At 51.2% G+C, this 12,779-nt stretch overlaps 1 protein-coding gene across 4 annotated transcripts in view; it reads left to right on the top strand.

Annotated features, from left to right (window-relative positions):
- The window catches only part of MSI2 (musashi RNA binding protein 2), a 392,149-nt gene that overhangs the window by 123,026 nt on the left and 256,344 nt on the right, over window positions 1-12,779 (top strand). For all 4 annotated transcript variants that reach the window (XM_047080983.1, XM_047080982.1, XM_047080981.1 and 1 more), the window contains exon 6: window positions 11,466-11,558. In XM_047080983.1, the coding sequence (XP_046936939.1) occupies window positions 11,466-11,558 (93 nt within the window). The remainder of the gene's footprint in view (window positions 1-11,465; window positions 11,559-12,779) is intronic.

The raw sequence follows: 12,779 nt of genomic DNA, 5'->3' as shown, positions 1-12,779 counted from the left end.
TAATAAATGGCCGAAAGCCTTGCTCATAATTATCTCCGCTTCTCTCTTTCACTGCAAACGCTCCTTGGCTCCCCCTTTGCCCTCAAAGGAAGTTACTTGTGGCAACTGGCAGGGGCCAGATCAGCACATCCTGGGGGAGGGGGCAGATTTGACTTTCTTTTTCTTGACAAGTAAAATTTATGACCTAACAGATGGCAAAGTGTGTTTCCAAAGACGACCATGCCAAGGGTGCAATGTGCTTATCTCTCCTGATGCCTCCCCCACCTGCCCCCCACCCCACCCCCACCTGCCCCAGCCCCGGTGTCTCCGGAATAGTGTAATGGTGGAGCAGGGAGGGACCTTCTGGTGGGAAACTGATCCCAGGCCCACCCTGGGCACTAGGACTGGTGTCTCGGTGCCTTTCTTCTGGTGCTTGCTTTTCTTCTCACTCTTGCCCAGGCCTCCTTGCCAACACCTAGCATTAAATGACCCAGCCCCTCTTTCGCAGCCTGAGCGAAGAGTGGCTTCCCTGTTTCAGCCTCTGGCCTGTGGGGCCTTCCCTGTCCGGCCTGGCCCCTCTCCTCCCTGCATTCCGTTGCCACCTTGGCCGTAGTCGCTCAGGTCCGCTTGCAGCCCTGTGGTGAATGTTGAAGATGTTGCTGCTCCCGCCAGGCAGGTCCTTCTCCCCTTTCTGTCCTGGCTCCCGGCTGCTGACCTTCAGGCCTCAAGTCCTGCCCGGCCCTGTGCTCCCAAAGCCCCACCTTGCTACCGTAACACAGCCTCTTACTTGACAGGAAGCATCTTCAGAGCAGACTTCACATGCACAGAGCCTGGCACAATGATTGGCACACAGCAGGTCCTCAAAAACACCTTTGATGACAGAATGAATGAATGAGGATGTCTTGCCACCAGGGACCGTTCTCTACAGTGTCTTCTTATACCCTTTGGTCTCTGGCGTCCCTCTCCTGTAATTCAGCAGTCATCTTTTGAGAACCTACTATGCGCCAGGAAGTTCACACACTTCCGTCTTGCGGGGCCTGTCGTGGCTCTGGGGCATGTAGCTGTTGCCCCCACTTTACACATGGCTTGCCTACAATTACACTAAGGAAGTGGCTGAGTTGGGACTCAAGCCAGTGCTCCCAGCTTCCAGCGGCTTCTCCTTAGAGCCCTGCCGGCACAGTAGAATCTTCTGGAGAGTGTTTAAAAACTACCCAGGCCTCACCGCGGACCAATGAGATCGGCATCCCGAGGGCGGGGCCGGTATCGCTAGGTTTACAAGACACCCCGGGAGATTCTGAGGCGCTGCTGGGTCGAGCACCCGGTGCTACCTGCAGCCTGGCCCAGCTCCGTGGATTAGGTGAAACTTGCTCATCAAGAACTGATTGCCGTGCATCTAAAATATGCTAATGAAGGTAATCAAGGCTAAGGGTTAAGGCTGCCATTTGTTCCTTTCAAGAAATCAACTGGAGGGTTTGGGGGATGGGCTGCCTTGGCTTCAGAGCCTGCCTGCCAGCAAAGTTTTTAATGCTTTCCCTCCTGAGAAGAGCCGTGTAGTTGTTGCTGTCATGTCTCACCGGGGTGGGTTCTAGAAGTTTCTCTGTCTCGGGCAGTCCTTCCCAGAATGCAGACTGCAGAGTACCCTCCGAAGCTTGCTTTTCCTCAACCAAGCATCTGACCGTGCTTTCTGACTTGGCTCTTCAGCCTGTCCCTAGAGGTTTCCGAAGCGCCCTGTGGAGGAGGCAGGGCTCCCTGAGGCGGCCGGGCGAGGAGTGGGTGTTTACTTCTGGTTCCAGCAAACTTGGAAGCACCGAACTTCTGTGGAGAAAAAAACGTCTCTCTGGTGGTTGCTACCCGGGTGACCTGAGATGTTTTAGGGAGGGAGCAGTTTGGGAAGTAGGAAGGGGTGCGCTGAGCACATCCCCCCGGGGCCTCGAGACGGGCCTCGGGCGCCTCTTGGCCTGCACGTAGGCACCCGGGAGGCTGGAGCTGGAGAGAAACCCCGAGAAGGGTTGGTGTTAGAGGCCTGGGCTCCGAGGCCAGGCTTTCCTTCCTGCCCTTCTTGGAGGGTGTAGGAACTCCTGTGGGCGGCCTTCTTGGAGTTCTAATTCCACATTTGCTGCCTCAGTTTATGTTACCCAGGCCAGGCTTTTAGGCCCATTTTTCAGGACGATATGTGAGGACCAGAACTGTTAAGAGAGTTGACCTAATCTCATCTCACCCACCAGGGTGGTTATTTCGTCTGCCTCCGTCTACACAGGTGTGCCTGAAAATGCAAGCAGGTGGACAGAGAGAACATGTTTAAAAGTTATTGTCGTTGTTTTGTTTGGAGCACTGCCGTAGGCCGGATCACCTTGGACCTCTGCTTTAGCTGTGGGGCCCCCTGACCGTCGGCGTCAGCTTTTCCAGGGCCCTGCCCCGCAGTGAGGCATCCTCCAGGTCTTCAGGAGAATTCTGCCAGACTCCACGGTGGGAGTGACAGGCACCCGTGGAAGGAACCGCGTTCACACCAGCCATCCTGGCTGGCCCTTCTTCCCCACCTCTTTCTGAGGTTTATTAAGAATCTGCATTGGCTGCCTTGCCAGGACTTTGGAGGCGCCTCTTTGGTATGCAGAAATGCATGGCTTCCTTGCAAATTCAGTAACAGTAAAGGGTACTTACTTAATTTCGCTTAATACCGCTGCTGTAAAAGATTATGGGTTTTAATTGCATCTACGTATCGGCAATCATTACAACACTGGAGAGTGTTGTCGGGGCCTCCCGTGACTCACTCTGTGGCTAGTATTCGGGGGTGGGGGCTCCGAGAAGGACCGAGTGACCGAGAAACTACCTGTGGATGCGGAACAGCTTGGGTGCCTGGGATTGGGGTGATGGCCAGCCAGCCACCTCGCTCAGCAGCAGTTGACGTGTGGCTCGTGATCCTTAATTTCCTGTCACTTCCCAGGCAACACTCCATCTCTGCCCCTTTTTCTCTTACCTCCCGGAGCCCCCGGTCGGAGTGCTCCGTCTAGGATATTACTCTCTGATACCAATCTGTAGACAGGTCACCCAAGCGGGCTGAAGCTTTTCCCCCTAAGGGTAAGAGGAAGTAGCATTTTTAAATTAGCCTCGGAGGGAGCCAGGCAGAACACCCCGAGCTGGAGGTGGGGAGGCCGCGGGAGCAGGCTGATCATTTCATTACAAGATCACGTTCTCCTTTAGGTGAGTTACTGTTGTTTTAATCAGAGGTAATGTTGTAACCTGACTATGTTGGATAATTGTGTGTAAATTATATTCCGGCCCCATATAGATGAAGGCTATTTTTTTTTTTTCCTTCCAATTTTAAAGCTATTTAGGGGGAGTGCCAAATGGTAGCGTGAACCCTACTGGTCTCCGGCTAATAGCTGTAGATGGGGAGAGAGAGCTCGAGAGAGAGCTCTGAGAAACATTTGGGGTTATATTTATAATTAGTTTCCTCTGAAGTTCAATTAATTTCTGCAGTTGGCAACATCAAATATTGTTACACCTTTGTCCAGTGGTCAACCAGGGGTGAATCAAAGCATGTGGAATTAGCTGGTGGATGAAGCAGCCGGGGAGAGCATACTTTCTTCGGCACTTGGGTTTATTTTAAGCTCTTTTTGCAGTCAGACTCTTGATTTAGGGATCTTTTTGGCCTGTCTTGGACAAGAAAAAAAAAAAAGAACAGCTTTATTGAGATATAATTCATATGCCGTACGATTCACCCATTTAAGAGGCAGTTCAGTGTTTGTTAGTGTAGCACAGATACGTGTGCAATCTCCACAATCAATTTTGGGACCTTATCATCACCTCAGAAAGAAACCCCATATTCTTGATAACCATCATTGCCCCCTCTCCCGTAGCCCTGAGCAACCACTAATGTACTTCTGTCTCTGTAGCGTCCCCTGTTACGAACCTTCATGCGAAAGGAATCCTACACTACGTGTGGCCTTTCATGACTGGCCCCTCTCGCTTAGTGCCATGTTTTCAAGGCTCATCCACGTTGTAGCGTGTGCCAGTATTTCGTTCCTTTTGGTGGCCGAATAATATTCCGTTACACGGATATATCACAACTTAATTCATCCATTCGTCCTTTTATTTTTTTTTTTTTTCAACGTTTATTTATTTTTGAGACAGAGAGAGACAGAGCATGAACGGGGGAGGGGCAGAGAGAGAGGGAGACACAGAATTGGAAACAGGCTCCAGGCTCTGAGCCATCAGCCCAGAGCCCGACGCGGGGCTCGAACTCACGGACCGCGAGATCGTGACCTGGCTGAAGTCGGACGCTTAACCGACTGCGCCACCCAGGCGCCCCACCATTCGTCCTTTTAAAACTTTATTTTATTTTGCTTTTTTGTTTTTTAACAATATTTATTTTGAGAGAGAGTGAGTGAGCACGCACACGCCAGAGAGTGCGATCTGGGGAGGGGCAGAGAGAGGGGCAGGGAGGGAGTCCCCAGCAGGCTCCACGCTGAGCGTGATGAGTGTGGCCTGCCTTCCGTGGGAGGGCAGGTGTAGACTGTCACACCTGTCGGTGCAGCGTCCTCCTCCTCCATGATGGCAGAGCTTCCACGTGGACTCCGGCTCCACGGTCACCAAGAAAAGGCAAGACCAGGGCTGTAGTGTCCTTCATATCCATTTCTTGGGGCTTCCGGAACAAACTAACACAGCCTGGGTGGATTGAAGGAAAGAAGTGTCTTCTCCTCCCAGTTCGGGAGTCTAGACATCTTTAATCAGGGCTCGGCAGGGCTCGTTCCTTCTGGAGACTCTGAGGCACCATCCATGCCTCTCCTCCGTTCCGGTAGCTGCCGGCAACTCTTGGTGTCCCTTGGTTTGTAGGTGTGTCCGCTTTATTCTCTGGCTTCATCTTCTCATGGCCTTTCTGTGTCAGGACCCCAGTCATTGGATTTGGGGCCCACCCTATTCCCACGACGATTTCCTTTCAAGATCCTTAACCGATTACATCTGAAAAAGCTCTGTTTCTGAAGAGCTAGGTGGGCCTAGTGGTCAGCCCACTACAGTCTTTCTCCACATGTGATTGGAGAATCATTTGGAGAAGATACTGGTACCTGACCTGGGTTCTGGTTTTGTCTGCTAAGTGAGTTTTGCCACCGGATTCAGATAGGATGGAGCTGGTAGCAGGAGTGTTAGAGGGAGGAGGGAAGGATGGAAAAAAATACTGGGGGAACTTGGGGATTTTAGAGGGCACGTTCCTCGGAGGAAACTCCCTGTGGAGTGGGGATGTGGAGTTCGGGACTTCGGGGACCCCAGTTAGCCCTTCGATAGCTTCTTTGCCGTACAGAGATTGAGCTTAATTCTCAGATGCAGAGAACCGACACGCAGTTGATTATAACGCACAGTTTTATCCTAGAATCTGAAGAACAAAGTGCTCACCAGTTTCAGACGCTGGGATGGAATTGTATAGTATCTGCCGGCATGTCCGTTCTCCCGTGTCACTTCGCCTTCCCTTTAACCAACACCTGAGCCACCTTGCTGGGACTTGATTTTTCCATCTGCACAACGGGGGTGACAGGTTTGCAAAATCCTGCCTGGCACCACTGTTCTCTCATCTTCCCTGGGCTGTCTCCCCCTTGGGACTCCCACAGATGAGAGAGCTTCTGTGAACCAGCCTGCGCTCTTGGGCAGTGAAGATGGCTCATGTTTTTAACCAAAGAGGGAATTTGAGCTCTTTGCAGGAACATGGTGATGGCAAGAGCTGACTTAATTTCCTTGGGCTTCTCTCCTACCCATTCAAGCCTCTCCAGAGCCACTTCCTGTCTTTCCATGCATCTGTCCGGATAAGAAACATTTGCAGTTATTGTTGTTTTCCTGTGTGACAACTAATAAATATCTTTGAGGCAAAGCTCTTGGAGCTAAGTGTTCCCCGTCAATCTTATTCTTCAAAGTAATTTTTCTAGTACCCCCACCTTCTGCTTTTAACACACTCTCTCTCTCTCTCTCTCTCTCTCTCTCTCTCTCTCTCCCTCTCCTCTCTCTCTCACTCATCTACTTTATCCTCTTTTACAAAACTACAACCAGTGGGTTGGGCGCCTGGGTGGTGGCTCAGTTGGTTGGGCGACCAACTCCAGCTCAGGTCGCGATCTCACAGTTTGTGAGTTTGAGCCCCATGTCGGGCTCTGTGCTGACAGCTCGGAGTCTGGAGCCTGTTTCGGATTCTGTGTCTCCCCCTCTCTCTGCCCCTCCCCTGCTCACTCTCTGTGTCTCTCTGTCTCCCAATAATAAATAAACGTTAAAAAATTTTTTAAAAATACAACCGCTGGCCCCACTCTGAGTGACCATTTCAGATGCAAACCTAGTTTTTTAAAGGGATTTTTTGAAACTTAGAAAAAAAAAAGGAGCTCTGGTTAGAAGCAGGAAGGTGGAGTGTTCTTTGCAGCTCTGGTTAGCAGCTGGCTTTGGCCAGTTCTGATGTGTAAACAGCAATTTTCCAAACTGGAATGGGTGCTGGGGTTTTCTTTGTGGAGCCAAGAGGTGTGGAGAGCAGTGATGTTTAGTTCAATTACGGGTCTAGATGCAGAATGTGCAGCAATGATTTGTGAGAGCCTGAATACTCCCCCCACCTCTTGCTACACACACACACACACCCCACTTCCCAGAGTGCCGCCCTAGATTATAAAATTAAGGGCATCTGTTGAGGGAGGTGGCTGTCAACAAGGGGTGCAGGGCTCTTGGTGGGTTTCTAGTGTCTCAAAGAGTGGAAAGCATTCGCATACAAAGTGTTTTCTGCAACCCTTCCACCAAAAGCTCCATGGAAAGGACACTTAAGATCACTTGCCTAGTGGATTTTGGAGTGAGCCCTCTCTGGAACAGATGAGTGGCCCGTTCCATTTGGGTGTGCTGTGGGGGCCGCCCAGGGCCGCCTCAGCATTTCGGTATGTGGGGGCCATCTTCCTTTGCTTTGTGTGGTTAAGTACTGTCTTGGTGTGAAGGCTGTGGGTTAGGAAACAGTTACCCGAAGGGCCTGGCACAGGAAGAAAACACAGGTGGCTCTCTCCACTACGGGCAGAGAGGACTTTTTATAATGCAAAGGATTATAGAGTCAGGGAGACTAGTGGGTAACTTGTCCTGCTCACTGTTGCAGAAGAGGGTTAAAGTTCTGGGGATGCTGATTGGTTCCTGGGGCGAGTAGAAGCCAAGACTAAGGGTCTCGGGACTAGAGAGCTCCCCCAGATGCGTACACGCACACAGGCACGCCCGCGTGCACACTCGGACACAGAAACTTTGATAATCGATGGGAATTTGAGGACCTCCGTTTAGTCCCACTGAGAGCCCAGGCACAACATGTAGCCACATCCCCGTCCAGCCCTCCTCAGTAGGTAGAAGGGAAACAGAGGGAAGAATGTGTGATTCTAGAGTCCTCTGCCTGGCTCCAGTGTCCCTCTTCAGAATGCAAATCATCGAGCAGTGCACAGTACATTTAGCAGTGATGCCATCAGGATTCCCAAAGTAAATCACTCCTATTTCCCCCAGCGTGCCCCTAGCGGGAGAGGTCACCGTGCAGAGCCCTGTTGTCCCCTGCCAGCCCCCCCCCCCCCCCCCCCCCCCCCGCCAAGCCATGCCCTCCTCTCCTGAAGCCAAGCCATTGGTGAGCAGCTAACCGAGTGTTACACATCTTCCCACTGGCCTTTTCACGTCTGGAAGGTTTTGATTAAACCAGTTTCCTTTTAGTGTTTGCTGAAGAGTGGGATCCATCACTGTATCTGAGCCGGTTCCTGGAGAGGATGTTTTAGTAACTTCGGACACTTTGGCGCAGTGTCTGGGGCCTGGGATTTCTCATCCTTCTAAAAAAAAGTATTTTAAAGACTTTTTTTGGACCGTGCAGATTTATAGCTGGGTGTCTGCCCCAGTGTTTAGGGCTCTGGCTTGATAGGTTTACTGCTGTTGAGCAGCAATAGAGGGTGTAAGAGGGGACCTTTTCACTCAACCGGTTACTGGGGAATGAACATTCTGTTGACTTCTGTTATTTGGAATGAAGACATGTTACTCGTTTAATTATCTGGGTCCATGTGAACATTTGGAATATAAATAGGGCCTGCTCTGTACCCACCTGGCTCTAAACAATTGTAAATGGGACCATGGGGTTCATTTTATGGAATGCTTCTCCAGAGTTTCTTCAAGTTCAGAACACCATTAGTGCATGTTTGTGGGTCAGATTAGTGTTTTTTATAGATATTTAATTACTTGGCTGGGTGGAAAAAAAAAAGAAAAAAAAAAGAATGAAAAATCTGAAGTGAAACTATTGGGAGTCCCTGCCCATCCGAAATCACGTAGAGATGCAGGAAAACGGTTTTGAAATTACGGTGGAAGAGGACGGGGGCACCGAGAGTGGATTTATCAAAGATCTTTGTGCAAGGTGTCTTTCTGCCGCACATCTATTCTGAGCTTGAAGGATGAATTTAGTAATTGACTTCGGATTCAGTTACGGTGACCACTTATCTAGCATCTGCCTGGTGTCCTGCTAGACACTTTGGCATATGTTATTTAATTTAGTCCTAATAGGAACCTCGCGTGGTAGGCTAATTATTATATCTCCATTTTATAGTGGATTAAATTACACGTTGTATTGGAACGTGGGCTCCCACACCTAGCACTTCATGTGTCTGTTGAGTGCACACGTTAAGAAAGGTAGGTGGCAAAAGCTGGCGGTCAGTGAGTGTAGGGAGAGATGTCCATCTGGAGAGGGACTGAGAATGTCACGGGGAGGTGACCTCCACCGGAGGGAGCAGAATAAGGTGTTAACGAGAGGTTCTTGGAGTTGGTACTGGGTGCGGGTGGGATCTTCTTCTCGTGTGCCTTATCTTCTCTCGTCTCCCGTTCATCTGAAGAGAGCCGAAAAGCGATAAATCACAGCTTTGAACGCACATGCAACCGCCGCCTGGCTCTCACAGCCAACAGGAAGTGCGTGGCATTGCTAGGACAATGTCCTCTTAAAATAGTGCAGCATGTCCACTACAAGGACGTTCCAGATGGGGCTCAGTCAACGGGCTGTGGTGGCACACGTCCCTTCCGGAAGCCTCTAAGCCAAAGTGTGAGCTCCTTGAAGTCTGAGAGTCTCCTTTCGTGGCCATCGTGCTTCCTGATTGATGGGAGTTTGGGGTTAGGTGGGCTTGGTGGTCCAGGACTTCACAGTGCAGAGCGTGGGGCCGAAATCTCTGGGGGGCACTCCTCAGCACACAGCCTGCCACTAACCACTCGGCCACGGCACTCTTATTTCTTTATTTATTTATTACATTTATTTTGGGGATGGCACAGGTAGGGGAGAGGCAGAGAGGGGGACAGAGGCTCTGAAGCGGGCTCTGCGCTGACAGGCTGACAGCAGCGAGCCCGATGTGGAGCTCGAACTCACGAACTGCTACATCGTGACCTGGGCCGAAGTCAGATGCTCAACCCGCTCTAAGCCACCCAGGTGCTCCGGCCAGGGCACTCTTGTAGGAAACCGTTTGGTTGGTACATTCCCTCGGCCAGTGTGTCTCTGCCTTGGGGACAGTGGGAATCCTGGCAGCCGTGGCCCCCGTATTTAGGCACTCTCCATGGAGTTGTAATAAACATACATGCCACTGTGAATTTTTAAAAACCATTCTGAGCTTTGTCTTGTTCACTTATTTTGGGTTTTCAGTCATGCTTTTATTCACTTTTGAATATTTATTTGAGATAGAGAAAAAAGGCACGTGGAGGAGAGGCAGAAGGAGAGAGAGACAAAGTGAGAGAATCCCAAGCAGGCTCCCCGCTTAGCATGGAGTCTGGAGCGGGGCTTGATCGCATGACCCTGGGATCACGACCTGAGCCGAAATCAGGAGTTGGACGCTCAGCTGACTGAGCCACCTAGGTGCCCCTTCAGTCATGCTTTTTTTTTTTTTTTTTAACTTTTTTTTTTAACATTTATTTATTTTTGAGACAGAGAGAGAGAGAGCATGAACAGGGGAGGGTCAGAGAAAGAGGGAGACACAGAATCTGAAACAGACTCCAGGCCCTGAGCTGTCAGCACAGAGCCCGATGCGGGGCCTGAACCCACAGACCGCGAGATCATGACCTGAGCCGAAGTCGGCCACTTAACCTACTGAGCCACCCAGACGCCCCTGTCATGCTTTTATTTGAATGGTCTCATCAAACATTTTTCCCTCAGCTTTATCGAGGTGTCCCTGACAAAAGTGTGCAAACATTATGATTTGATACACATGTGCATTGTGATAGAACTTCTCCCATCAGGTTAAGACGTTGGGCTTTTACCATACGCAGCCAAATTGGTGAGACCCTGTACCCACTGAGGTTGAACATTTTTTTATTGAACATTTAAATAAAAAATGTTTTATGTCACATTAAAACACACACACACACACACACACACACATACAGTGTAAGCTCGGTGTTCAGAATAACATTTATTTTCTTGTTTCACTTTTGGCGCCTACCTATATCTGGCTCCTTCTCTGAACCGTTTGTATTCTGAAGCTTTTCCCTTCGCATTGGAACTGGTGGAATTCTGAAACATGACCACATGCGTTTGTTTTCGCGTCCACCATTTTGGTGTGGGCTTCCGTGTGCCTGGCCGTGGACTTGGCATCGTGGAGGGTACCGAGAAGAATCGGGAATTCCCAGTCTGGGGGGAAAAGTAACAAAGCCAGGATTATCAATGATTTCTGCTCTAGGTGGGAAGAAGTGGGTGCTGGGACTGGCGGATGCAGTGTTAGGGTTCTGGAAGAGATAGGGACAGCTTCTGGATGTGGCGACTATATAGATAGCTTGCATTTTGGAGAAGGTCGTTGGGTCTTGCGGGATGGTGACAACTTGCCATGGGAGACTTAGGCACGGGGAAGCATTCAAGGGAGAAGGATTGGTGTGGACAAAGGGTTGGATACCTGGGGATTGGCTGGCCTTGACTGAGTGTAGGGTGAATCAGGGTGGATAATGGCGGAATCGAGAGGGGAAAGGAGAATGAGGCCCAATGGCCCAATGAGGTCACTTGGAGAGTGACCCTTGAGTGGGAGGTCAGCCTCCGTCTTGTTGGCGGACACAAACCAGCACCCGGGACGGCTCCATGTAGACAGCCCGCCCGTATGGTTGAATGACGTGTCAGTTTCTTCTTGACAAAGTTTACGGCACTTTCTGGGCCACAGGTTTTTATGCACGCAATTCTGTTCACATGTCTCAGGTTCGAAATGCTTTGAACGTGCCGCTTTTCTCTTTGTGCTGGAAATCCGAATGAAGCTTCGTGTCATGGCCGAAGAGGTTCCAAAGTCCACTCTGTGTCTGTATGCAACTCAAGCTCGTGGATTGTGGGCTGAAGGCCTGAGAAATCCAGAGTGGCTGTCTCCAGCATTCTGAGATGTCTGCAGGGCCCGCTCCTCGCAGCGCAAATTTATCTAGAATTGCCTTCCTAGAGAAATGTGGAAAGCGGCTTGTTTCAGCATCTTGGCGAGCGTTGCTTCAGATAACCTGGTTAACCCATGCCCTCCTCGTGTCGTTTCTTGCAGATGGTCACAAGAACAAAGAAAATATTCGTAGGCGGATTATCTGCGAACACGGTGGTGGAGGATGTAAAACAGTACTTTGAGCAGTTTGGCAAGGTAAGTGGTGCATGGGGCTGGCTGCCGTGCCCTCACCCCCCCCCCCCCCTTTGCCGCAGCTGCGTCCTCGAGAACCTTGTCCTTGAACTTGGTTGTCAAGATTTAAGTGAAATCTGTCAGGAGCTGACATGGAGGAGTCCGGCTTGTGGTCGGCACGGTGCCCCGCGTGCCTGCAGGAACAGACAGACAGAGCAGCCTTTCAGTGGGGTTCTGCTGCCATTTGGTGACCACGTGGGGCCTGGGCTGGGAGCTGGTGGTGGCAGCGGCTGGGGAGGGATGCGGGGCCGTGACTCACAGGACAGGAGCTCCCACGGAAGCTGCTAGAGGCCTGTGAGTCGATGCTGGGCTTCCTTCTGTGCCTTTCTGGAAGATGCATTAAGAGAGGAAGCTCCCGGGGGCCTTTGGTGGCTGAACCTTCCCCTGTCAGATGCCCACGGAGACTCGGGAAAGATGCTTGGGACTGTACCTGTCAGAAAGTATGTGAGACAGAAGTAAAATTATCCCCTGGGCTCTGCTGCTGGAACAGGCTGGGAGCAACACACAATCCTCCCAGTCAGTCAGGAAACGGAGGGTGAGAGTGTGCGGGTTATACAGAGTCAGACAGACAGACAGACGGGACATGTAACCATGGGTGATGTGCTTAATTCAGCCTCTTTTTGGTTGGCGGGGGAGCTGGGGCTTTGGAAAGTAACGTTGTTCCAGGGCTCCAGCATGGCAGCCTGTGGGGAGACTGGCCCTGCTGGCTTTGTGTGACACCCGTCCTCTGGCTGCTGTGTCCCAGGAGGCTGGCAGTGGCTGGGCCGGCCCTCTGCTTCCGTCATCTTTGAGCAGTCGTGGATGTTGTCCTGGGAGCCCGGGTGTGGGGTGGTCTGCACAGGCCTGTGTCCCCAGAGGACTGCGTCCCGAGAAGACACTGTGCGCTTGTCCTAAGCGTTGTCACTCAGTTCCCCCTGTGCGGCTGTCGTGCTTGCCCTAGGTGGTATAAGGCACTGCCGACTGCCGACTGGTCCGAAGGTTCTGTGCTTTTATTTATTTGCCCAAGGCGATGGGCCGCTGTGACCCTGTCCCCAGGCGTGTCCTGTTGTGAGCTCTCGTCTCGGAGGAGTGCCGTGACTGCTATTTAGCCTCCAAAAGGAGATTTTCCTGCCTTTGGTAATAGTCAATTCCTGCACGGATGGGAGACACGCAACAAAGAGAAAGCAGCCTCCTCCGGGCCGGCCT

Source organism: Lynx rufus, unplaced genomic scaffold, assembly GCF_022079265.1.
Source record: "Lynx rufus isolate CCGP_SWC_20201006 ecotype Redwood Valley unplaced genomic scaffold, mLynRuf1.p SCAF_18, whole genome shotgun sequence".
Classification (NCBI taxonomy): Eukaryota; Metazoa; Chordata; class Mammalia; order Carnivora; family Felidae; genus Lynx; species Lynx rufus.
Note: the sequence above shows the minus strand (reverse complement) of the source record. Positions and strands in the feature narration are given on the sequence as shown.